This window comes from Python bivittatus, unplaced genomic scaffold (genome assembly GCF_059951505.1).
Source record: "Python bivittatus isolate LINGU-HERP-01145 unplaced genomic scaffold, Pbiv_v1 ctg000840_np1212, whole genome shotgun sequence".
Taxonomy (NCBI): domain Eukaryota; kingdom Metazoa; phylum Chordata; class Lepidosauria; order Squamata; family Pythonidae; genus Python; species Python bivittatus.
Window position 1 is genome coordinate 11902768 of NW_028277113.1, and position 27539 is coordinate 11930306.

Below are 27539 nucleotides of genomic sequence, written 5' to 3' on the forward strand. Positions count from 1 at the left end.
CAGGTTAACATCATAGATGCCTTATTATATATTTAATTGCATACATAAGCACTTAGATTTCACTGAAAGAACAGTAAGTTTGTCTGGATAGTAGCCATGTTTTTCAGCAATAGGTATGTCATAGAACCCCATATATTTATACAGCTTTCAGCATTAGTGTCTCCTGAGAAATTGTAGCAAGGCATTTTATCTATGCAAGGTATATTATATTAAAAATGATGTTTACTTCAACCAGATAACGTATAAAAAAAAAATCTGCTTAATTTTCATTATAAAATTGGATAATATTGCAGTTGCAGGAAGAAAATGAACCTCAGAAGTTCATATCAAAATTTAAAATAGAATGGGAAGTTATTCATAAGCTATTTGAAAATAAGATTGGAAAAACTAGATTAAAAAAGCATACTTTATTTATCAAACATAAATCAAATCTAAATTTAAAAATTATGTACAGCATTATTATAGTGCTTATATTTGATAACAGACATTTCCAGCTCTATTTCTGCATTTTCATAGTCTTCCAAACGAGTAATGAAGCAGGAAGGTAATATTCGACCTACCTTTTTCTCACAACCAAGCATCCTATTTGATCATTTTCACCTATTTTGCTATTGACTTGAACATGACTTTTTCAGTCAAAATCAAAAATATGTCTATTACTTGGTGTACTCAATGCTATACAAAGTAAGTTGTATCTGTAAGTTTGTAGGAATGTTTAATGTATTATGATTTCCCTAAAGAATTCAGGGAAGAGTAAGATACAGCATTTCATCAACAACAACAACAAAAGTATGAACTTTACAGTTCGACTTTCTCAAAGATTGGGGATGAAGCCGTAGGACTGAATGTAGAGAGAACCAGTGAGCCTGAGTATTCTCTTATATAGTGCATAAATGATTGTTTTGTCCCCAGTACACTAACACAGCATTGTTCATCTTCCTGAGTGCTGCCTCTGCAGAAGCTGACTGAAGTGACAGAGCCCTTGTAAAAGCTGGCATATTGTCACTGTACATTTAGAGGGAAATCCATGATCACATTGTGTACTTAAATTAACACTATCTCAGTGTTTTTCACATCCACTTTTTGAAATACTCCATGTTGTTTAATATTAGAGATTGCACATCATCATAAGGCTTAAAATAAGTTCCTCGTGAGATCAAAGCTTTCCTAACCTACAATGGCTTTGATGCATTTTCCTTCCAAAATCCATTTTCCCCAGCAGCTTTCTTCTTAACAAGATTCCAGATATGAGTTTACTTTCATACAAGCAGAAAGACTTCAGGGAATAACAGCAAAAGTAGGCTAGCAGGGGAAAAAATGGTTCACCAGCTCCCCGTGTCTAAAACCACACTTTCAAAGCTCCTTTGCATATAAGAGTGCAGCACTTCTATTCATTAAAGTACACACCACTATTTTTTAGGCTTCTGCACGAACCTGAAGAAAGATGTGGCTGCTCTAAGAGTCATGTTAAATACATGAAGCTTTAATGATTTGATTCATTAAAGCAGCATTTCATTTAAAGTTTAGGAAGATTAACAGTGCAAACCTACCCATGTTTACTGAGAAAAGGTTCCACTGATTTCCTCTCTAGTAAATATACTAAGGCCTACAACTAGATTTATCTATGGCTGCCAGCTCTGAGCTGGAAAAATCTGGATGAAGATTACATAGCAGCATAGAGCTAGAGTTTTCTATATCTCTTAGTGGCCATCTAGTCTGAATTCTTCCAGCCCAGGGCTAGTAGCTCTACTATATCAGAAAAGTCATGCGTACTTTAATGAATGACAGAGAAGTCCTGTGCTTATGTAGAGCTTGAAGCATTTCCTCCAATAGTTTTCAAGCATACAGAGCCCATATACACCCATCAATAATCTTCTCAAGAAAGTACCACTCAGTAAAGTTTCCACTGAAATTAACAGGAAAGCCTTCCAAATTACTTATTATGGATCAATGTTTTAATCACATAAATCTCTCTTACTTGTATGATAAAAAGGGTAATAATCAAACCTCTAAAACTAAAAATAGTCTGAGCTTTGTACTTGGCATAACAAATATAATTCTGATATATAATTACATGGAATAGCCACTAAGAGAAACTAAGGGCCACAAGCACAAGAAATACTGTGCCTATATATACACACTTAGAAATAATGCTTGTTAGCTAAATGGATTAATAATGTATACTGATATACCAAAAAAAACAAACATGAAAAGATTCAAACAACTATGTGGAGTTATCATTTTTCCAAGCTTAAAAATATTTAATAGTGCAACCTATCCATGTTTACTGAGATATAAGTTAGATTGAATTCAATTTGTTTACTCCCAAGATGTGCTAATGCCTATAACTAACTGTATCCAGGAAAAAATATGTCATATGATAAGGAATACAATTTGCTGGGAGAAGGAGGAAATGGATATTATATCCCAAGGCATCATGCATCTTTAAGATGTATAAATTCAGGAATAGATTAGATATTCTATTAGAAATTCAAGACTTGATTAGATATTCAAGTACTACATATTTTTAATTACAAGGTGGGAAATGTCACGGGGTGGTTTGTTGTGGTTTGGCATATAGCATGAAACCATTATAGTCATAAAGCATAAAGCATAATTGATGGCAATTGTGGATTTCTCAATAAACTATGGTTAAGCGAAACATACCATAGTATGATGTGCAAGCCCAGTTTCAATTTGCCTCCACATATGGTTTATTCAAAACTATCTTAAATTCAATCTTTATTTGTGCAATCTTATATATTCAAATATAAGCCTCAATGCACTAAATTGGGCTCATTCTCTGATGAGTTCATTTCCTCAGCCTGAAGACTTCTAGATGTATCAGACTTCAACTCTGTAGTCCCTAGCCAGCATTATGGGAGGTGAAGTTAAGCACCACTATCAGGGAAGGTCTGGTATGGTATATTATATAGGAGTACAGCCTTAATGTAACAGTTGCTTCAGTTTAGAATTTCTTGCCCTGAGATTTCAAATCAAATAAATAACAAGAGGCTTGAAATAAGTTCAGGTTGTCTACAAGACACTGTCCTTATTTAAGAACATGTAAACATATCAGATATTTTGTCAGTTTTTACAGCTGATCCCAGAGGCAAAAGTAGAAGCAGAGGGCAGCAATCCAAAACATGGCAGACCTCTCACTCGTTGTTCTAGATTTTTACGTAGACTGTATCCATTCCATGTACATTTCCTGCTGGAGGTGATGGTGATTTCGCAGGAAAATTCAAAATATTGATTTACAGCCTTTAGCTGTTATTCAGAGTTGTTTGCCTTCTGCTTACCTCCCAAAATGTCATTCATTCTTCAGTGTTTCCATGTTTATTCCTGAACAGAGGAATGGTGGATAGATCTATGATAATCTTCTGAACTGGTTATCTGTTCTGATATATCGTAGCCTCTCAGAAAAGGTCCAGTGTTTTGCTGTGCAAAATAGTATAGCTGCCTAGCGAACACTGGTTCAACCTAAACAACAAATCAGAAAGTTAATGAGTTAATTAGTGATCACTGGAGTAATAATGTTCTTCAATAATAATATTCTGGAAAACTACGTTGTCAATTTTATAGCTGATAGTAGTTCATAAAAATCTTACCACAATCAAGTATGCAAACAGCTTGCCAGGACAAAGAGATTGTATCTCCTATCATGACAGCAAGTAGATATAGTACTGGCAAATTTCAACATATTGAAGGCAAAATATAAAGGGTAAATAAAGCAATATTCAATATAGAATTAAATATTTCTAATCTGATATAAATGGATGAGGATGGTACCAAATGATTTTCTGATTTAAGTGCTCTGCATTAGCTTATAGTTAGACCATATTACTTTTTCAAAGAAAATGATCCCTTGGCGCAGGAGAATTTGCAAAGCAGAGCCATGGCCATTCTCTGAAGTAGGGTGGAGACAAATGGTGAAACACACCTTCTGACTTCCTGGAAAAAAAAACTGTTTTATGTACCTGCATCTGACATTGAGGTACAAATACAGGCTGGGGTTCGTGGATACATTTTATCATTACTTCTTCATTGCACTTTGTACGAGATACCTATGACCAAAACTCCACAACAGGATATCTGCTGCTTCCACTTTGTTTTTCTTCCCACTACTCTAAGACAGAAGTTGGGGAGTAGTTTTATGTTGACAGTGACATTTCTGGAGTTGAAGGATTAGCCTCCTGCAGTCACATACACATGGTAGTTCCAACTCCAGTAGGCCAAGTTCAAATCTTTGTGGGGGAAAGTTTGGTTTTGCCATTTTGTTTTTAATGGAAGTGCTAACCAGTGCAAAGGATGCTGGAATATTGACCAAAGAGGATGAAGACTGCCAAACCATGGCTGTCATTAATCTACAGTGAGATTACAGTTGTTCTGCAGTGAGATGGGTGGTGACAAATTTGAAATACAAATAAACAAATAAACAAATATATATTGTATCAGGGGTTCATCTGCTGAGTGACAGGCTTAACAATGACTAATGTCAAGCCATGTTCAGTTTACTTCACAAACATAATCATGCAACCTTAACATGTTGTTTGAATTCAACCATCGTGATTTGTAAAGTAAGATTTATGTTTTAGCATGTTACACAAATGCAACAACCTCAACAGATCATGATTAAATAAATGGAGGATTCACTTTTTATTAATTTTATTATTACAACACCTGGTGATTGCAGGAGGCACATCTAAGAGCACTATGATATCACCAGGATTACAGTGAAATTGTTCAACTTGTTTTGCGTTCCCCCCCCCCCCCCAAGGGTCAAGCAGTTCTAAAAGGATTGACTGGGTGTTCTAGCCTTACACAGTCTTAACAAAGCCACTCTGAACTTTTTTTAGGGGAGAAATGTTAAAAATCAAGCAATCTAAAACTGGTGATTTCCAGTGGTGCAGTTTGGAGAGCTCTGAGAGTTAGAAAATGGAGGGTAGTATGGCATGAAGTCTATAGGTTGACTACTCCAGTGGGTAAGTAAATTGGCTACAAGGTCAGACAGTGCATGGAACATATGAAGAGCTCCATGCACATGTAAGGAGATTGGATTGTTGCTGCATTTTGGAGAATACCATAGAATGGCATATATAAAATGTCCTTTAAAAAAAGTCATATACATGCTATCTGTGTGACTTGTGGCAAGCTATAACATCACATATATATAATCCATTACTAATTTATTAGCAGAATTGAAATTGTTTCTAAACATACATGTTTAGAATTCACCAAATGTGAAGTTATAATTGTCAGTCATATAGGAATTGTATTGCATATTGTCTGGCAGTATAATTAGATAAATTGTGATTACATTTTCAAGGAATCTTAGTTATTTACATCTGTAGTTTTGGTTTAGGGTTAACCTGATGATTTAACCTAATGATTTAAGAAGAATTGAACATTTATGAAACTGAAAATCATTTGAATTCTACATATCAATTGTTCAAGCATTTCAATATCGTAGATCAATTTAATTCACATTAAACATTTGTCACAGTCCTGCACTTTATTAGCAATACTTTTAGCATTTATATATTACATAAATTACATAAATCAATTAGCATATACTTACATGGGCTGTAATTTGTTTTCTCTGTCTTTGTGGATCAGGAAACTCTTCTCCAAAACATAACACAACCTGGAATCTAGGTAATGGCCGCCCATGGTGGGCAAATATTTGTAGTTCTAGAAAACAAACAGAAATATTATACCTTTGGGGCTAAATTTAGAACTGTGATGGAATAACGCATGAAAATCATCTTAGATTCATGACATTGCAATTTTTTTTTAAAAACTATCATCTACATGGATCTGAAACAAATAAATAAAACCATTTCAATCAGTTTGTTTTCCCTTCTTTCTTTAAAAAAATATTACACTTCCCTTCATCTAATAATATTCTAGGGCAATACACAACAATATAAACAATAGTTTGTTCTTATACTGTACTTCCTCCCTTAAAAAAAAACAGAATAACATGCAAAAAGATTTAAAACAATAGATAAATAAAACAAAACAATCAATAAAATCTCTAGAGAATGCAACAATTAAAACAAGTTCATTAAATTAAATGAATTAAATTAAAACAAATTCATATTATTGGCTATTATTGCCAAGGTTAATGCATAAAGTTCCAAGTTAAAGGCAGGCTAAAAGCAGTAACATTATTGAAAATATGACATCCAACAGCCACACTAATAGCTTTTTTTTTAATAAAGCAGTTTTAAGGATTATATACATAATAGTGCTTCATAAATAAGAATAGAGCACAAAGCAGGTTGTGAAGCACTGGTCATATATTTTCAGCAAGGTATCCCAAAGCCAATCCTTTGTGATTACAAAGCATGCTGCTGATAACAAAGGCACTGGGAATAACTTTAATGAAAGATCTAAGACAAAGACTACCTTGTATAGGAAGAGAGAGCCCTGCAGATATGTACAATTTAAGAGAATGAGATCCTTGAATTGGGTCAAGAAACTAATAGGTAATCCTGTGTAATTGGTTTAGAATTATGTACTGTAGTTAAATTTTTGGCTGCCAAATTGTGTACTAGGTGAAATTTATGAAAAATCTTCAAGGACAGTAATGCTTCACAATAAACTTCAAATTATCAGATCATAAAGAATCAAGACAAGATTTTAACTCTAAAAGACAGCTGTAACTGGTAATCCATCACTGAGTTTAACTGGGCTTCTTCAAATGGCAAAATTGGATTTAGGAATATCCCTAGGCTATGAATACCTCCTTCAAAAGAAGTGTAACTATATCTTAAAATAGTTGAACACAACTGCCACAAATCTAAGAACTATTTGTCTGCAGTTATATTCTCATTAGCATTCAGCTCAGGCATCTGCACGTGAGGGAGGGGCAAGTGGAACAAATGACTCCACAAACAATTTAACAGTAATAGGTGGGTGAATTTGTGAATAAAAAAACTATTGAGAATAAAAACTATTCTCACAATTATCGCTAAATCAGGAACTGCTGAATGACATAAATTATCATATGCTATTGAAGGAACTACTTATTTTTTAAAGATTTTAGATGAGATAAGAAAGCAGTATGTAAGCTTAAGTTGGCCAATTGGTATCAATCTTTTAAAGATGGACAAGGAATGTCATATTATTTACATCTCTCACATCCCATTCCCTGAGACAGAACTCTGTTTTCAAACAATGCCAACAAACTATCTGGATGGAAGATATAAAGGATTACCAACTACATGCTGCTTATGTATTTGTAATAACTCACGGGAGGAAGATCTGATCCATCACTTATTACATTGCAAATTATATCAGGAACCTAGAGCTAGATTCATCATGCCTTTGTTAATTCAACTGAATCAGTCTAGTTTAGAAGAAAAAAAATTATTTTCTGTTGACTGATCTAGATGAACATGTAACAAAACAAGTTGCATTGTTTGCAATGGCCACAAGGAAGATATGAAAGCAGATGTTGACAAATAGTGCTGTTAATATTAGAGGGGATGTATTGAACTGACATGGGTTGTTGTAATTTTATACCAATTTTGCTAAAACCTATGTTTGCAAATAAATGTCTATACATACATAAAATTTAAGCTAAATTAAAAGACAAAGCTCAAAGAACTTGTCTAAAATAATATTGAGCAGATTTTTTAAAAATGAAAAGTGGTACATATTTTAAAATTTCTGGTGTGCAATGCATGCATTGGGAAAGGTATTACCTACTTAGACTCTGTTAATTCTAGAATCATCTGAATATTTCTGGGACATACTGAATCTTAATCATAGTAAGGTTTTCCATATCCACAACAGAGCTGGGTTTTCAAAACAAATCTCCAAATTCTACCATATCACATATCTAAATGAAAATCATTATTGAAAGTAAATATCTCAAGCCCTGATGTATTTAGAATCTACTGTATACAAAAGTGTGCCTCTACTACCAAAGCAGAAAAACTGGGAGAAGGGCAACCTTAAAGGTAAACAGAGGCTGGGTTTCAGAGATTGCAGAAGCCCAGAGGCTGGAGTTCAAAGTTGATAGGAAGGAGCACCTGCAAATTCTACGTTTCACTATATGAAGCTGATATCTGAAATAGCAAAACAACCAGTCAAATCATGCATTTAAAACTACACTTAATGTAACCTATTGTACCTTATGGACAAAGTTTTAATTGCACAATGGTAACTTATATTGAAAAATTACCTGATAAAAATTTCTGAGTATCAAAAAGCTTGCATGTCTGCTCCCTTTCCAACTTGTTAGGCCTGTCACTGCAAAATGCCAGAGGCCCATCCCAATAGATCCTGCTTTGACAAAGTCTCTTAGCATAGAGGCCATCAGGCGTCATCCAGAGTATTACTCCTCTTTCCAGGTGAGAAAGCAATTTTTCAGTTGTTTTCCTCTGATTATGATCTTCTGGATAGGGGAACAGAACTTGGTCCATGCTGCTGACCTCGTAACTATGACCATGAGATATCCTACAGCCCTCAGGACTTGAAGTTGTGACTTCTTTTACAAGAGTTTCATGGTAATACAAACAGATGTGCAATCGACAATCTGAAAATATATTTATGCAAAATTATTATAACATTTGGCATTGGACAGCTGCATTTCCTATGGTTTAGTAGTGTACTGGACTTGAGAGATGAGTTTTCATTCATTCCTCTTCTACAGATTTATCGAATAAACATTATAGTAAATCCTATCAGAAACAAGTCCCATTCTGTTCAGTGGAACTCTGAGAAAGTAAGCATGCATAAGACTATAGTCTGAATCTCAGGTTAACATTTATTGTAGAAATTAGAATTATATAACTTGTGGAAATTATAATTATTTCTCCTTCAAAGATACCATGATAGAGAATATAGTGTATAAAACAGTAACTGAGTTCAAACATTACATTAAGTAACAATGGAATACAATTTAGTGCATTGTGTGAACCCATAGTGCATTGTGGCGTGTTCAACAAATCATTGTTAAGCACATTTTAACTTAATCCAATGAGCATGCATGCATGTGCATATACATGTACATGTGAAAATAGATGAAGTATGATATACAATGTTTAATAAAGCTAGTCTAAATTCAATAATGCCAATATGCCATACTGTGTGATATTGGGGAATATAATTTCTTCAGTATTGTTTTTGGTTTGTTAAGAACCATGCTATAGGCTCCTTTATAGTGTAGATGAAAAAGTATCAGTCAGTATCAGGGCTAAGTATCAGGGCTAAGTAAGGCTGTGTGGCAAAAAAGAAATGTACCCAGTGATAGTAACCAAACTAAATATGTGTAATATGAGAATAATCATAGCTTTAAATATTGCTACAAAGGAAAAGCCCTAAAATCTTTGAAAAATGATTTCTTGCTTATTCACCAACTCCTAATGGGAAATATCAATTTTGAATATCAATATCAATAATATATCAATATATATTGATATATTTTGATATATATATCAAAAATATCAATAATGAAAATACCAATTTTCCCTGTCAGGCGATAGTGTAAACACTTATGAACCATATTCTGGGGAATATGAAAAGATCTGTTTGTAAATGAAATTAGGGTTGCCAAGCAAAAAGAGTCTATAGTTAGCTAAATCGCTTCAGAAACTGTGGTAATCTCAGAGTTCTGGGCAAAATTGCATACCTAAATAAGATCTCCATTTTCTGGAGGACTAGCGAACAGCATTTGTAGTTAATGAGATATTCAAAACATAATTTCTAATATTATGCACTTTAATGGATTTAAAATGTATACTGTGTAAATAATATTTATTTATCATTTATCACATTTTACAATCCCCTTGCTCCTAGTAAAACCAGCCTGCAGCAGTTTACAGTATAAGACAACATCAGCAATAAACTCTGACAATTACAAAATTATAATTACATCCATAAAATGCAATATAAAATGCATAAATAATAATATCAACTAATACAATATTAAAAAACTACAAACAGGCATAATCCAAGCACCATTCATAAACCCAGAATCCTAATGGGGAAAAACAGAGGTAAACCATAGTTTTTTAGCCTCCTCTTGAAGTAGAACAGACAGGAAGTGATCAGTATTACAAGGGGAAGGGAATTCCACAAAGCATGTATCACTACTGAAAAGGCCTTTAGCCCTGTATATTCCAACCAAGTCTTCTTCTTGGCCATCACCCACAGTAAGCCCTTTGAGGATTCCTGACACTCCTAGTTTGTAACATCACATAGTGTAATAACACTTCTCAATTAATTTAATCTATAACTGTAATTTTCATTTCTTTCCTCAAATTCACTGTCATATGAATTCCTTTCTAAATTCTATCTGACATCCAGACTGACAAGTTGAATTCTCATTTTACCATTTTACCAGTCATTTTCATGTACTATATTCCTTAAGATATAGAAATTCTATTCTTATCAGAACAAATCTTAATGAAAGAAAGGGGGCTATATAGCATGCGGTAAAATATTTTCTTTAGCCTCAGGAAAGTAGCCAGCCCAGAGAATTGTCACTAAGGCCAAAACATGATTTGGCATAGATTTAAGAAATTTTCAAAGATTTCAAACATGAATTTCAGAAGTAGAATTTTGGCTGCAATGTTTTAGAAATAATTTTCAACAAAATATCTGATTATGTCTATAAACTTAGTTTGCCATCTTAAATACTCTTTTAGGAAGTAATAGAACGGGATTTCCTTCTTAGTAAATGTGTGGAACTGAACTTTGGAGCACACAAACTAATTCATAGGAAAAATGTCATGGGCATAACAGATTTTATGATGCACAAGGTTTACTTGTGGAAATGACATAACCTAAGAAAAAAGCCACCTGATAGCTCTTAAGCAAGAATTCCATGTTTTGGATCAAATAACAAATATGGCTATTAAGTTGGGATGACTTATAAATAATCAAACAACTCATTGTAGTTTGAAGACATGCCAATATTAGTAACTTATCCATCAGCTTACACAGAGTACAGAATTATCAATAAATGACAGCATGTAGATATGAAGACTAACTAGCAAATATATGTAAACACCAGTGTGTAAAAGCATGGTATTATGCACAAATAATATATTTCACATATTAGTTATTCAATACCGGTAGTCACCAACTGTTATTGGACAAAGTGAACTGTTCCGAGATGTTTAATAAGCTGTCTGTTTTTTTAAAAAACAAAATGGTATTGAATGAGTAATTAATTTACTCCCGAGAATACTTCTAGATGTTCTAAAACAGTGTTTTTTTAAATAAAATACATAAATAATATGCAATAAATAAAAATAAGAAAGAAAAATAAAATAATAGGACTATGGGTGCTTTGGAATCAGCCCGTTAAAAGTGCTTCAATGTATATGTGAATGAAACACAGCATTGCCCAGCCCTATAAAATAATGAACCGTGATGACCTCTGAGAAGACTTTCTTCCTCTCTCCTGAATTTTTTATTCATTCTTTCAATCATATGTGTGTGTGCCTTCGAGTCAGTTTTTGACTCCTGGCGACTGCCTGGCCTAGGCCCTGCAATTTTCTTGGCAAGATTTCAGAAATGGTTTGCCATTGCCAGCTTCCTAGGGCTGACAGAGTGTGACTGGCCCAAGGTCACTCAGCAAGCTTCATGTCTAAGGCAACACTAGAACTCACAGTCTCCTCATTTCTAGCCTGATGCCTTAACCACTATGCCAGACTGGCTCTCTTTCAATCATATGTACATGCATTTATATACAGAAGAACAAATGTAGATGAATGTTCATTTCTTTCTTACCTACAGGGGTCAGGGAATAATTACTTGGAAATTTATGAGCGCTTTTTCAAGAGTTCATTGTGATTTATTAGATTGTAATGGTGTACATACCTGACAATGGAAGAGCTTCACTAGACCTGATGTTTCCCTCTATTGGGATGCCAGAAGTCTGTGTCTCAGGTGGTGCACAAGCATAAAAAGTACCAGTTACTTGACAACCTGCTTTCATACAAAAAAAGTTTGTTTTCACAAAGCAAAATCCAAGTTACCAAACAGCCAAGAATATTCAAAACTTTCCTCTGCCAGAATGGGAACACTCATTACCAAATATTACTGTCATTCTTTTAAATATATTTTGTTTGTTCATTCCTAAGATTGATATATCTTCCTTATTAAACAGTGTTTCCCAGATAGTTATTTAAAACTATGGCTCCTTTGGTGAATTATCTGGCAGAACTTCCCACTAACTGACCATGTGAAATCTCCATAAACCATAATGCTTTTATCCTATCTGAAGATAACAACATGAACACAGGAACTGGGGAATTAAGGGTGATGGGAAGAATAACTAAATAGGCAACCTTTATTCATTTTAAGGATTCCTATTAACATGCACTCATAGTCAGACTGGATGGTTCTTCTAGTGCTCCTGTACTTTATCACAAGTAATGGTTCACAGACAGGCTTAGAACTATCACCTAATTCCAGAAGACAATGGTTCGCTTTATGAAACTTCTGTTAAGTTCAAGGGCTTTCTTCCTAGTATTTCAATCTAAATGAAATCAACTTGCATATGTTTATCAAAATAAACCCTCCCTTAAGTGTATATGCCAAAATTTGCTACCACAAGTTGAAGGCCAATGTAGGGTTCTATAGAATTACATTCTGTCCAAATGTACCTTTTGCTAGTTCTGCAAGCAAGTAGCTGACCAAGCTTAAAGCAAAGACATCCTGGCTCAGTTTATACAACATACTAGAGAAGACTAAAATGGGATCAGGTATTTTGTGGTTCACATGCTGTGGGAACACAAATATTTTGGCACACTTTATAAACAAGATAATCACATTCAGTCATATTTTATTATTAGGGCTCAGCATGTTACATGAACATGCACTTTCTTGACATGGCTTTAGAGTTTAGCATATTGTATGAAGTCAGCCCCTGTATGTAGTGTAAATATAGTATTAGCTGAGTACCAGGAGGCTCACCTTAAATTATCATTTGTATATTTCAAGTATTAAAATGAAAATCTCATAAAGGCTTGATTTAAATTACAGGTAGTCCTCGTTTAACAACCACAATTGGGACCAGCAACTTAGTTGTGAAGCAAAGTAGTCACTAAGTGAAACGGCAACTATGCTTATGATCTTCCTGTGCTTTCCTTTGCTTTACAGACCTGTGAAGGTTGTAAATGTGAGGACTGATCACAAAATTACTTTTTCATCACTGCTATAACTGCGAATGGTCACTAAATGAGGCAGTCGCTAAACAAAGACTATCCGTACTTGATGGGTAAAATACAACCACCTTCTCTACTTGCAATTCCTTCTTCTAATGAAAGAAATCTCCATATCTGGGAAGTCAGAGTGATATTAAGTACATGAGAGTTCCAATAATGACAGAAGTCTTATTTTATGGCAAGAAATTATGCTTTGATAACCTGAGTGATGAATTCATACTGCAAGTGCCCATTATCTCTTACAGTAAAAGATCATAGCATCATTTCTTCCTAGAATATAGGAAATCTTTACCTTACCCCCCTCCCCATCAATCCCTTGTTACAGAACTTGTAAAGGTAGATTTCAAAACAGAGAATTTAAAGTGCAAAAGTATAATCCATTCAAAAAGAAATGTAAAGTTTCATTAGTGTCAGTCAAAAAATTAAGCAAGTAACTTATCAATCATTGAAATCCATGCAGTTGAGAAGTGCTTAATTTTGTTGCGCTATGCCTAATACTAGTTTATTTGTACTGAATTGAAATTGATGGGATTTGTTCAGAAATAAGCATATGGAGAATAAAAGTAAAGAAACAATGCAATATCTTTTGGTTGATCGGTTTTTTACAACTTTTCAAGTTTATGAAACTAAAGAATAAACTGTTTTCATCGTAACTAAAAAACCTTGAATGCATTCATAATCAGAAGTTGGCTGCTATCTACTTTGTTTTCTCTTTTATTTTGGATTGGCATAGTAAAGCTCTCCAATCTTCACTGAGAATATACAATTTGTTTTATGCATTTGGTTAGCAGCATAATATAAACCACACCTAACAATTTTTAATAGATTTCAGGAGTATTGAACTATTCAAGTGATTTTCTTTTTTCTGAAATTAGATGTAAAAGCACTTCCCTTTGGCTGCATCATAGTATTCCCCTTTACACTATGACAACTCCTTGAAAATGCAGGAATTGTGAGACCCATAGAAAGTTCTGCCCTTGCCAAAACTAGCTGACTCACTTTAATGGAGATAAAAACTTCATGCAAACAAAAGTGTGCATAGAGTTCTACTCTCTGCTGAAGTAAACAAATCCAATTTCTTAAAAATTATCTTTTCTTAGTTTATATGCACACAGAATACTAAATCAGGAACCATCCACTATTTTATAATGTAAATAAAATTAGTCTGTAGCTCTGTAGAAAAGAATGAGAAGTTCTTACCATTCTGACATGATGGACCTTGCCAGTGATGATTACGAGGTGAAAAAGAGACACTTGCACACTGGTATGAAAGATCAGGATGTGACTGCTCTGGTACATATTCCCTCCAGTTACGATCATGAGATACCATGTAGTTTGGCACCTGTATATTTTGTTAAAATATTACATGTCTTATCTGTAGTCAGTTACTGAATAAATCAATGCTAATTCATTTTCAGCTTTCTAATTATATGCCATCTTCAGAATATCTGTAAAATAAAAACTCAGACAAACATAGTATCGAGCCTGTTTGTAGGTAATAAAGTGTTTCTGGAAAGACACAGCTACCCCTACATACCTCATTAAATATACAAACTTATGGATGTTTCCTGAAAAGTAAATCCCACTGAATTCAGGGACCTGCCTCCCTGGTAAATGAACATAGGATCAGAACTAATTTATTATCCCTTTACTTCCATCCATCTTAAAAATTTGGAATTCACTCTGAAACTGAGTCCAGTTAATATCTTCAGATCTAACGCTGAGAAGGATCGATATCTCCTGAAATTCACTGTCTGATTATATAGCAGAAACGTTCATTTTCCAGATAACAAAGTTTCATGTCCTTCTCAAATGGTTACTGTTTCTGTGAAGACCCAGTTTACTGTAGGTCTATTTGCAATGTATGTCCAGTGTTTCAGGGAAACACAAGGGACTAAAAGGGGACTTTAAACTTATAATGTATCCGGATATACAGAGTGAAAGTTGCTGACAGTGAAGACTGTACTGATGCAATTGAATTATTTATGCAATGGATACAACGGCACAAATTCAATGCTATTATTTAAAAACAAAAGTAAAATATTTCAGTTATATTTCTCTAACAGGAGAAATGAAATGAAATGAAATGAAATGAAATATGGCAAGAGTGCCATATTTCTAATAATAATTTCTATTTTTTAAATTTTAAATTTAAATTTTATTCACTTTTATTTAAATTTAAAATTTAATAAATTTATTTAAATTTAAAATTTATTAAAATTAAATTTAATTTTAAAATTTCTAATAATAATAACAGCCACTAATCAAAATCTATCACAAGAACACCTATAAAATCCTTTGAGAACATTTGTTAGCTTACATTGGATTTTTTTGCCATTTGTTTTCATTCTTATCATAGTCCAAGAAAAGAAACAAACATGTTTATCTCTACATTTTCACTCTCCAATATGCAAAACTAAAATAAATGAAAGGGTCATACCTGAGGCTGTAGTGCAGAATATGATGAATTCAGAGTGAAAGCATTATTCATAATCATCTGTGGATCTTCCATGCTAAGTTGTTTTGACCCTGTAAATTATTTGTAGACAGAAACAGGATGATTTACAGAATTTTGTAAAAATAGTAGCTTGGTAGTATTTAAAAATGACATTCCTACTGTTAATTTCTAGTAGAAATAATAGTTTTGGCCACTTTATAGACATGAAGTTCATTTGTATTGTTAGAAAGAAGGCAGAAATCTAGAAGTGTGTAATCAGAAAACCTATACATATAAATTACCCTCATCACATCTGGCAAAAAAATCCAGTAGAGCATTCTCAGGTTTTTGAATCCTGAATTATTAAAACTCTGTTCACTCTTTCCTCCTATATGCCCCTTTTCACACGCAAGGGACATCTGAGATTAGTACAGTCTTGCATGTCCCCATAATGTCTTGGGGCATCGAATCATCTTGGAAAGCTAAGTTAATTAACTAGTAGAGTTAATTGGCTGACTTCCTGTTCCAGAGGAAACACTGCAATATTTTACAGTGCTTTCTCTGAACTATGAATTGGGTACCATTCTTCTCTTGGCAAATCCTGCTTCCAGGATTCTTCCTCCTCTACCCCCTTCCAGAAGCTGGGGGTGGGGGTTCCCTCCCTTTCTTTGTTGCAAAAAAATTAATAAGGTGAGATGAAAAGCAAGGACATGGGCAGAGTGCTGGCTGCCTTTTGCTTTTTGGATTCTCCCTATTGAATAGCTGGCCATGGATGGCTGAGTGGGGGTGGGGGGAACAGTGGCAGGGCATTGCACAGAAATGATTGTTATGGGGAGAGGGGTAAGCTGGTGCCCATATGGAAGAGGAATAAGACTCCAAGTATGAAAGGGAGAGAGCAAGGATTCATTACCTCTGCTAATCTTATAACATACAACCCAGGTTCTAAATCACATACTGAACATTTAACTACAGCAACTCCCATTGCAGAAATACAGATTGAATTCATGGTGTGCTATAAGAAGGGTCAGTGTCAGTGTACACATCCCCAGGACCCTCCTTCATAGGATGAGAATCCCAGAGAGGAATGAGAGAATAATGCTTAAATATTTTAATAGATTGGAATTTTACAATATCAGATGTAATGGCATGAAACAAATAATAGTCAACATTTACATAACACTGATCATGCAGATCTTTTAAATGAGATTCCATTAATATACTGTTGACACTCAGCATTTTTGCTACTTTTGCCCTCATTCCAAGGAGGTCAGAGGAATCTTCAAAACTTCTGAAAATCCCCTGAATTCAGGGGCAAGTTAAATAAGAAAACAAACTGATATTTGACAAAATGGAAGTGCTGTTAATAAATAGAAAAATCAGTCTTAGATGATAGAAATCATCTTGTTCTAGAAAAGGCTACATTCCTGAAAGGTCAACTCTGAAGCTTGGGATTGTTTCTTGATCCTAAATTGTCCCTGAACTTTCAAGTGTAGAGTGACAAGAAGCATATCTGTGCAGTAATACTGTGTTTGCCATGACCATTTCTGAGCTGGTCAGACCTGACAACATTTATCCTTGCCTTGGTGACATCATAATTAGGCTGCTTTAAAGGGGCTGCTCATGAAAAATATCAATTAGCTTCAATTTGTTTAAAGGTAACACTAGACTACTAACCAGCGAGGAGTATCATACTCATATCCACAGTGAAGGATATAGTGGTTGCCAGGTGCTTTCTAAGCTCAGTTTAAGGTGCTGTCCTACCTTTTTTTGCTCCTTCTGGTACGATTCTGTACACTTTATACGGGTCCGATATGTCCAGCTGGCTTCTTTCAACCAGTTCTTCAAAATCATTGCTCTTGTTCAAAGCACAGCGCAGCCTTGTCTTCCAAGTGGGAGGATCTGGTTTATCAATGCCTTCTCTGAACTTTCCTTTAAATAGAGCCCAAGCCTGAAAATATTTGCAGTAGATTAACCGAAAAATGAAATCCTCCAGAACAACCTATGGCATTAACAACAATAATATAGATATCACAATAATAAATATATTCAATATAGAAAATTTTCCTAGAAGTATCATTGGCCTTTCTTTTTTTACTGCTACTATAGGATTCACACTTTCCTATTGGTAGTTCTATCTAGAATCTCTCCGTAATGTAGGGCAACCCTAAAGCAGATCCACCAGGGAAAGCAGCAGTAAACTAATTAGACACAGTTCCAAGATTCATTATATTTATTTCACTTCTATAAGAACTAGATAGTATGCCATTTTTCAAAAACTAAATATTTGATGCATCCTCCACCACTTCACTTCAAGCTCTCCTTGCAGAGATATGACAACCAAAGCAGGCACGGAAGCCACTGCATCTTCCATAAGTTGTGTAACATCTAAACCAACTTTGAGCCCAGATGGCAGAAAGTAAAAACTATAACAGAGTAGAGAGAAAACAATGTGTACTCAATAAACAAGTGCACTAATGTTAAATGTGATGGTTGAATAACTAAGGAGAAAAACTGTGCCATATGAATTCTACCAGTAGGGTATAGTGTTGCTTTAAAAAAATACTTACTATTAAAAGTAATTAGCTGAACTCATTTTAACAGAAATTTAACAGCACTGCTCCAGGTAATGCTCCTCAATAACAATATAAACAAGGGAGTTTTAGAAAGAAATTCTTACTAAACAGTTATGGTGCTTGCTGAAGTTAATGAAAAAGTCTGCAATCCTATTCAAAATTATACACAAGTCCAATTGATATCTATGGGATTTAAGTATATGCAACTGTGATCAGGCTTGCAGACCTAATGAATTAAGCCTTGGGGCAATTAATCAAATGAGAAAAAAAGAAATTATACAGCATGGTAGGAATCTGCCAAGTGTGACAGGAAAGCATTTTAGTTCAGCAACATCTAGGATGCAAGTTGGAGGAAGAAAATAGGATAGTATTGTCAGTAATTTAAGTTAAGGGTGAGATCTCCCAACTGGAACTATATGCAAAATAGCAACTCAGAAATAAGGGTGGATACCCACAAAGGATTAAGGAGTAAGGCAGTTCTAAGTGCATCGCAATCGAGGAATTTGTTTTCAGCAGCACAACTAAGCTCATACCACATTCATACAAAATCCGCATCTACTCCCCTTCCCTCAAGCTTTATTCATTAAAGCATCCTGATGTTGAGGGTGATGGAAGTGCTATAAAGCACCTGAAACTCAAAATGCCTTTTGATCTTCTGCAAATCACCCGTAAATCTTGATCTATCTTTTGCTCATGATTTAGTTGAAGTAGTACCAAGAATTGCCCTAAAATAAAAGGTTGCTTAGTTCTAGTATCTGGTGAGAATTTTTTTACTTGTTCTAGTGTGTACTCCTGGACAGATTATTAATGAAATGCAGTTTGTAGCAATTCCCATTTAACCCTGCAGTTTAGAAAAAGGCATTGTTATATTGGGAAATTCATCTGACAATTTAGTGGATAGAGTCTGGAATTAGACTTGAGAAACCTGGACTCAAATTCCAGATAAGCCATGGAATTCACTTCACTGGGTGTCCTTTGCTAGTTGTGCCTCTCAGGTCATCTATCTTGTTATGGAAATAAACAAACAAAAAATGGATTCACTCTTTGGGCACACTGAATTCACCCCATGCATGTACACAATTAGATGTGTGAACTCTCCACTGGAAAGTGTTACGTTTTTATTACAATCCCTATGTGGGGAATATGCAGGTTGAAGTGAGTCCTATGTTTCAAGTATTAACTCCAATGATTTCATCATTAATAGCAAGCTCCCTCTCACCATTACTGCCAAATAGATAAGACCTGTGAGTCCCATAATTTCATATGTGCTCTATCTCTCACACAGAAAGAATTAATAAGTAATGTGATCAGTGAAACTGACTGGCACTGTTAACTCCAGCTAATATCAGTGTACTATTTCTTCCTCTACAACATCCTTTTTTGGGTGCAGTATGCACAAAATCCAATTTTGAGAGGGGGAAAAAACTCTTATTTCCCAGATGGAGACTTGTTGAATCAAGTCCATTCGGATACATGGAAATTGTTTCAACTAGCCTTTCCAAACAGACACCACATTAATGTCTTGAATTAGAACTTCCATCGTCCCCAATTAATCAGGATGAAGGTGAGGGATGTTTGATGTTTGATGCTACAGTGACCATATTTTCTTGGAAAAAATAAAGGACAACCTGAAAAAGGGGCAAATCTGAAAGAGGTTCATAAGGATTAAAAAAAAAATGTTAATGTTTATAACTTTGTTTTATAAAGGAAAATTCAAGGACAAAACCAAGAAAATAAATAAATAAATTAAATAAGTCTAAAGGGCAGCTTTCTGAAATATGGTCACTGTAGAGATAGCTCTAGAGCGCCAGCTTAGAGAAGAACGCTGAGGCCACTCTCTTCAGAAAGGGGTCTTTTACCTCCAACTTCTGAAAGCAGATACTAACGGCGCCCTCAACCAGCTTCCCAATCCTGCGAACTAAGGGGGCCTTTGCGAGCGCCTGCTTGACTGCCTCGCCCGCCGGAAGGTGTCCCGTACCTTGAAGAGGGCGGCGTCCTCCTCGCGATTGTAGTCCTGCTTGCCCGCGTGCTTCCAGGGGATGCGAAAGATGCTCTTCTCCTCGTTCTCCCATACCAGGCCCGGGTACTTGGCGCTGTCAATCTGCTCAATCAGCCACTGCCGGAGTTTCCCGTTGCCGCAGCTCACCGAGCTCATCCCGCCGCCCTCGCTGGTGCTGTGGATGCTCGCGCTGCTGCTGCTGCTGCTGTCGCGGCGGTCTTCTAAGTTCATACCAGGCGCCCCGCCACCCTCGGCTCCGCCCCTGACGAAGGAAGGAAGAGGGGAGAGTGAGCTCCCCGCTCAGTCACGTGCCGAGCCCCAGACCCACGCGCACGTCAGTTCCAGACAAACTCCTCCGCGCCTTCCCGCTCGTCAAGCCGCGTCTTCTCCACACGGAGGAGGCGAATCCGCCGCGCGCGAGGAAAAGCCTCGGTGTCCCGAAGCACTGTTTCCAGCAAGTGGTAAAGCTACCTTCACTGCCTGTTTCCGTCTTTCCCAGTTATTTCTAGGCCGCCTCTTCTCTTTAAAACGCAAGGCCTACCGGTTTCACGTTTTTAAACCTCACAACGCCAGACTCGCTCGACTAATGGGTGCCGCGGTTGAGGGGGGAATTGAACTTTGCTGTTCGAGTCCAACACCTTAACTGCTCTGCCCCTTAGCATCTTAATAGGCTTCTTCTACCTACAGCCTTAAGCTATTCTGTTGGGATTTATGGCGCATACACACGCATATATAAAGAGACGCGCGTGCACACACAAACACGGCAGAAGGCTTCAGGTTGGTTGGGGGATATCCCTCTTTATTATCCCTCTACAGTACAGTCTCCTGCCCCAATCAATCAACCAATCACTCCTCCGCCCCCTCCCCCGGTCGTCCTCATATTAAGTGTTAACGACTATATCCACAGTTGTTTCTCCCCTCCAGGTAGGACTCTACTGCTCCCCTTCTTCCAGAGGCAGCAGGGCGACGGCTTTCCTTCAACCACTGGCTCCATTCCTACCTTCTCTGCTCTGCACCGACCGGCCCGACGTTTCCCGAACCGTCGCTTTCTCCTCCGCATTTGCTCCCTCTTTCCCTCCCTTCTCTCTTTCCCTTCTTCCAGTCCGAGGAGCAACAGGCTTAGTTATATTGCAATGGTGCCCGCTCTGCCTTTCTGGGACCCTTCCTACTGAAATCCAGACTTTTGCCCCCAAACCTACTTCGACAAAGCTACGGCGTACTTTCCCCCTACCCAATGCCCTCCTCGTCATCTAGAATAGCAGACATTTTTTCCATGGGGCGAAGCAGTTCGCCCACAGTTCCCTTCTCTCATACACATGCATACAACTTCCTCTATACATACCTTGTTTGACGCTAATTCTCCCCAGAGACCAATTGCCTTTCTTTTTTACCCCCAGGACCAAAACACCGCCCCCCACTCTAACTCACACTACCTCCCCACCCAGCTCTCCCTCCCCTCTGCCGCGCGCCGGTTTTCTTGCCGCCCACCTTTCGCCATTCGTCAGAACCCCACTTCTCTCTCTCTTCCTAGAGTTGCACTTGACACTCCGGGTCGCCCTTCTTCTCTCTTTTTCACACAGCTCACCCAGCCTCTGAGTCTCGCCACCTTCCCCTTCCCACCTACCCGCGCTCTGACCTCTCCGCGGGAAACTCCTCACATTTACCCGCCAACGCCGACCGTCAATTCCTGCCCCCACTCGCGCGGTTAGGAGAGAGGAGGGGTCGGCAGCGGCGGCGTTTCTGCACGCCTCCCCGAAAGCGCCTCCGCGGGGCTCTTTCCCCTTCAGGATTCATTTCCCCTCAACAGCCCATGAGTTCGGGGGATTCTCCGCTGCGGCTTCGCGCCTCTGCCCCAGCAAGCCTGCCTCGGGGGCATTTCGGCCTCCTTCTGCCGAATTCTATTTCGGGCAGGAGACGTGTCAGGGATCCCTCTGCTGCAGGAAGAAATGACCAGACAGGCGCGGGCTGGAGCGCATCTTTACCGAGAATGTGTCAGTGGGACAGTCTAGAAAGGACCCTTCCCATCTGTAGGCTCCAAGCTAGGACGAGCCAGGCTTCCCCATCCCCTTCCCCACCAGATAGGGTCCAGTTCTTGGCGGGGAGGCTGAAGGCAAGGAGAATGAAGGCTGAAGGCAAGGAGATGGATTTATGAAAGCCCATAGGGCTACGCCTGCAGTTTATATAGTAACAAACCCGGAAAGGGGGTGGATTTCAAAGCAAAGCCCTTTTCAGTGGGCGACTAGATACTTCAAAAACTACTCTCTCTGCCTCTCTCCGCCATCCCACACCCCAAGCAGATCGCCAAAGTAGAGTCACAAGACACTGGCTGTCTGAGCTGCAGGTGTGCTCTCATAGACCTGCCTAACCTGAGCAGATGCCTAGACTATCAGCAAACGAAGGTGGTGGGCTATAGGAGGCAACAAGTTTAACTTCTAGAACAAAGATATTGTATTAAAGAAAGCCATTTTGGGAGTGGGAATGAACAGGTAAGAAGACGGGGATAAGCCTATGGCTGCCATCATGAATCTTTTGCTTTGTCTTTTTTTTATCCTAAACTCTGTGGACAAAATCGTGGGACAGGGGCAACAGAGAGAAGAGTATGGATTAAGCTCTGTACATGGAGCCTGCAAAGTAATACAACTCTAATGATGCTGGTTTTGGGTCGTCTGCAAGATCCGGGTATTCCATAGTCTTTTCAGTCATCAGACTTTTGGTTTCGGCCTGTGGGTCACCACCTTCCCCATCTGGGGCGCTGCAGGTGCTGGATTTCAACCTCATCAATCCCAGGCCAGATGGCTATTGAATCGGGGGCCTGTTGATTCATTTGTCAGCAGGAAATTCAAGTGGTAGTAAATTCCACCTAGGACAGTGGTCTATGCAGGTCTGTGGTGGCAAGCCCCTTGGGATGACCTGTCCTGAAATTGTGAACTTCACAGTAGACCTTTCCCTTCAACCCACAACTTTCCTTCTTTCTAAAAGAGTTAAGTTTAAGTTCACCCCGTTCCTACAGAGAGCGGAGGAAAGCTTCTGTGGCAACCCAGTTGAGCTCTTTGTGATCTGTACAAAACTGATTTGGTCCAACTTCAAGTTAATTACTTTAGATGTTCTATTTCATCCAGCCAACCAACAAACACAGCACCCTACCTTCTAAAATAACCTTCCTCATCCCAGCATCTTCCATACCTCTCATATGGACAACACCGAGTTGGGGGAGATAGTTCCAATGCATTTTTGGAAGACTTGGAGATAGCAGCACAGCTCTGCGTGTCTTCCAGTTCAAAACCTGCTTTTCCTCAAAGGAGCTCAAGTCAGCTTACAAGAACAACAGATCTCATTTTATGCTCAGTGAGAGAGGGTGACTGCCCCAAAGTCATCCGGTGAGCTCCATGGTCAAGTAGGGACTTGAACCTGACTGTCCTGGATCCCAGTGGCACCGAAGCAAGGAGGCTGTGTGGATTTTGTTCTAACCCTCTACCAGACTTCCTACATATAATACCTATTTCTGCCAGGTGTCCACCCATTATCAAACCACCCAGATATTTTCTGGAAACCGATAAGCAGAGGTGGAAAGCAATTGTCCTCTCCCACTGTTTCAAGTAACCAATAAAGCTACACTACTTCTCAAAGTGGAGGATCCATTTAATTAGGCATGTATTCCATGAATTTATAGAACTCTATTGCAAAGCCAGTAGCTAGCCCACTGTTTCTCAACCTTGGCAATTCAAAGATGCATGAGCTTCAACTCCCAGAATTCCCCAGCCATACTGCTGGGTGGAGAATTCTAGGAGTTGAAGTCCATGCATCTTAAAGTTGCCAAGGTTGAGAAACACTGAGCTAGCCCTTCATCTGACTGATGCAATAAGGGCCACTGACAAGAAACTGCCTCAAAAAGCTGCCCAGACTCTACTTACTGAGACAGAAGCGCGCCCCCTTTTGAGGGGGAGAGAATAATATGTTCACTGTAGCAAATATCCCAAAGAACTAAAAAAGCAATCTCAACCAGGACTGATGCCCTTAAAAAGCAACTGGATTCCAAAAGCAGGTCTGAAAGGATCTAAAAGGTACCTTGGAGATTCTATGCTGTTTCCTCAGCTTTACTGTGGCCAGGCTTAATTTCTGAGGAGTGATTCGATTTATTTTCATAAAAAGTGGGGAGATTTGTCTTCTGACTGGGCTCGCTCAGTACTGTGAGCATGGTCTCCCACCCCCAGGTGGGGGAAAAGCGATGGCTAACTCAACCACTCTGGCTTCTTTAATTAACTGTAGACAAGACAAAGCAAGATGCAAATCCAGCTAGTGACACAGTGAATTCCAGATTGGGATTCATCTTCTCCTCCAACAAGCTTTAGGAGCATATCAGGCGGGGCGGGGGGGGGGGGTGCCCAGTGAGCGAAGAAGGGGTAGATGAGAATCATGGGAAGCACAGAAGCTGTTAAGAGAAGCCCTTCTTCAGCGATGTTCTTAGTCCTCTGCAGTGACTTGGTAACCAATATGACAAACATATTAAGGAAGGCCATTTAAGAGTTTGCAGAGTTTTAAGTTACTGCCAATAGGACACACACCCCCACCCCCCTCTTCACTGTGCAGATATATAAGTGAAGGCTAATTACTTGGAATCAGTAAAGCCCTTAAAGATCCAGTTTCCCAAATGTGGAGATAGTGAATACAAGGCAACCCTGGATCCCCTTCGGACCAGCCGGGCTAAGGCTAAAGTCTGATGCAAGAAAATCAGGAGCAACCTGAGTGCCTCTTTCAAGACTCATGAGGGGCTTTTGAGGAGCAGAATATGCAATGAACTGTTCAAACCTGTTCCTTTCACAGGGTTCTGCAACTGTGTCTCAGAAAACTGCAGGGATCCAAAAAGTCACTTCTCCAAGAGAGGAAACTCAGACCAGTTGTATGGATATGGCCATATATGAGTGTGTGTGTGTGTTCTCCCCTCATGCTCCTTTAAAGCAATTTCCCTGGTTCACGCACCACACACTCAATCCTAAACTAAACACAGGGGCTTGGTTTGCACAACACCATAGGCATTGTACCATGCCAACTTAGTTTAGTGAAGGGTTAATTTTGTTTCCAAAGCCTCTCTGCAAACTAGCAAGCTTCCAAGTAACCCATAATAGAATGTAACTCAATTCTTTATTTTTCAAGGAGCTTTAGAATCACCCTGCTGCGTTTGAGAGAAGAAATAGGCAAATCTTCCCATGGTTAAAACTGCAGCCCTAACTGTACTGCAAAGAATTAAGTCCCATTGATTTATGGGACTAACTCAGGACTGAAACACGTGTGGCACATTGATTCATAGCTATATTCCATGGAGCTGGCTCCCTACCCCATAAGTGCGTTTAGGATTGCAGTCTTAGCTTTTGTACCGCTTCCTCCTCTCTTTGGAGTGTATCTGAGTTTAAGACCAGGGAGTACAGCAGGCCTCGCAGAATCAGTCAAGCAATCAAAGGGCAGAAATTTCCCCCACAGAAAGTCCTAACTGAAGCCACACGGACTGATGGGACATTTTGCAGGAACATTGCCGCAACTTTCCTGATCAGCTTCAGGCGTATAGGACTTCAACTTGCATAATCAGCAAAGTTGGTTAGAGATTATGAAATCTGAACTCCAAAATATCTGGAGAACACCAAATTAGGAAAATTGTCTTACAAGAAGCAGGCAAAAAAGGCAAATCATCACCATCACTGTCATCATCAACAAGGTTCCCTTCTGAAGATTTAAAACTGAAGATATAGATTAAAAATAAAACTGAGCAGAAACCCACCACCACCTCCAGGGGCACAGATCAATCTCTCACATGGACCTAGGGGGACCTCATCTTGCCGCCGGTGCCCCCTCCCCTCCTTCTAATAACTTCTCTTGCGGTCACTAACTCCAGCCTCTCCACCCGATGCAGACTCCTGAGAGTATCTAGCTCAGTTCCATTCATAAAATGCAAGGTTGCTGGCCAAGGATGGGGAAGTGAGTGAAGCACCAAAGAAAGGTATTCAACCACCTCAAAGAGGTTGCATGACAGAAGCAGTGGTTACTGTATTTTAGTACTTACGATCTGGAGCCAGACGGGGTGAGGGAATAATTTTACCCCAGTCCGAAATCAAGGGCTGATTTTTGGTGGACTACAGTATGTCTATAATATGAATGTGTACAGCATCGAGCAATACTTTGCACATCAATTTCTCTCTCACTTTTAATATTTAATTTTTAACCTCTCGTGTCCAGTGAAAAGAACTTAGAAATTTGAAGGTTTGCAACAGTTTTGGAAATCTTTGGCTGGCCCCACCAGTATGGATTTTGAATCAGGCCAACCTTTTACTTTCTTAAAGAGTAAAGGGAGTCATGAGTAAATGTGCCTGGGATACATCCTGCCTTTGCTCGAGGAAACAGAGCTGGACCTTCTCCCCGTTTTAGGATCACTACTTGAAGTTGGGAGAGTGCTATTAACGAATTCCCGCTCCTTCGGGAACTTTCCCAAGTCCAAGACCCAGATTCCAACCTCACTGCCTCTTCTGCGCGATAACAGGTGGAGCCGCTAGCTCAGTTGGGGCGGGGGGCGGGGGGGAATCCAGCAAAGAGGTCGAAAGTTATACTCTTGCTGGTTCTGATATACTTTGCTGGAAGTAAAAATTGGCTCACGGTCGGTTTTTCTCTCTTCAGCCACCAGTCCGTCCCTTTGCACGTTTTCGCAGTAGCTGTCAGACAACTCGCTCCTGAGAAAAGGCTCCGAGCACCGACGTATTCCGGCGTGTTTCCCCACAGACCCTTAGCATCTCGCAAAGAGTAACGCTCACGCCGTCCTCCTCCCCGCTCCCTCTATATCAAAGAGAATCCTCATTTTGGCTGCTCCGATCTCCGACTCTTCTCGCTCCAAAAAAAATTGGACGATTTCCCGATTCCTATTTTCCCGCTAACTTCCCAAATCCGAAATGGCGACAGAAAGTGAAGTCCCTTACCTCCGTCTCTTTCTCTCTCACTCTCTCTTTCTCACTTCCTTTCCGAATTCCGAGAGGATGCGCGTCGCGCCGCTTTCTTAAAACGATTTAAGAATGGGGCAGAGAGGATGATGGGATCAGGTTTCAAACGAGAAAATAACCGAGCAGCGAAGCACAAGAGGAACTTTAAAGTCTGAAGCAAAAATGCAGAGAGGAGGGACTTGGAGGGGGCGGGGCCTGGAGGGGCGGGACCTTGCACCCGCCTCGCGCCGTGTGGGGCTAGGAACCGCCGGAAGGGTGCGGCAGGGGTCGTTTTCTGATGGATGAGCCGAGGTGCAGAGCGCCTGCCAGTCCCCGAAGGATGGCGAGAGCCTGGTTTTTCAAGGACAGGGAAATCATTAC

At 38.7% G+C, this 27539-nt stretch overlaps 1 protein-coding gene across 3 annotated transcripts; it reads right to left on the minus strand.

Moving 5' to 3' along the window:
* Window positions 1–330: 330 nt before the first annotated feature.
* Window positions 331–27274, minus strand: IRF4 (interferon regulatory factor 4). 3 transcript variants are annotated; one of them, XM_015887329.3, is made up of 9 exons: window positions 27159–27274; window positions 20182–20464; window positions 17392–17578; window positions 15634–15722; window positions 14394–14535; window positions 11845–11952; window positions 8198–8551; window positions 5582–5694; window positions 331–3483 (listed from the first exon to the last, which is right to left on the minus strand). In XM_015887329.3, exons 2-9 carry the CDS (start codon window positions 20431–20433, stop codon window positions 3340–3342), a joined length of 1389 nt encoding a protein of 462 aa, XP_015742815.2. In that variant the 5' UTR covers window positions 20434–20464; window positions 27159–27274; the 3' UTR covers window positions 331–3339. The 3 variants fall into 3 exon arrangements, with proteins under 3 accessions (XP_015742815.2, XP_025019622.1, XP_025019624.1); XM_025163854.2 differs by having other exon boundaries at window positions 11845–11955; XM_025163856.2 differs by lacking the exon at window positions 27159–27274 and adding an exon at window positions 21691–22411 and having other exon boundaries at window positions 11845–11955.
* Between the last annotated feature and the right edge of the window lie 265 nt (window positions 27275–27539).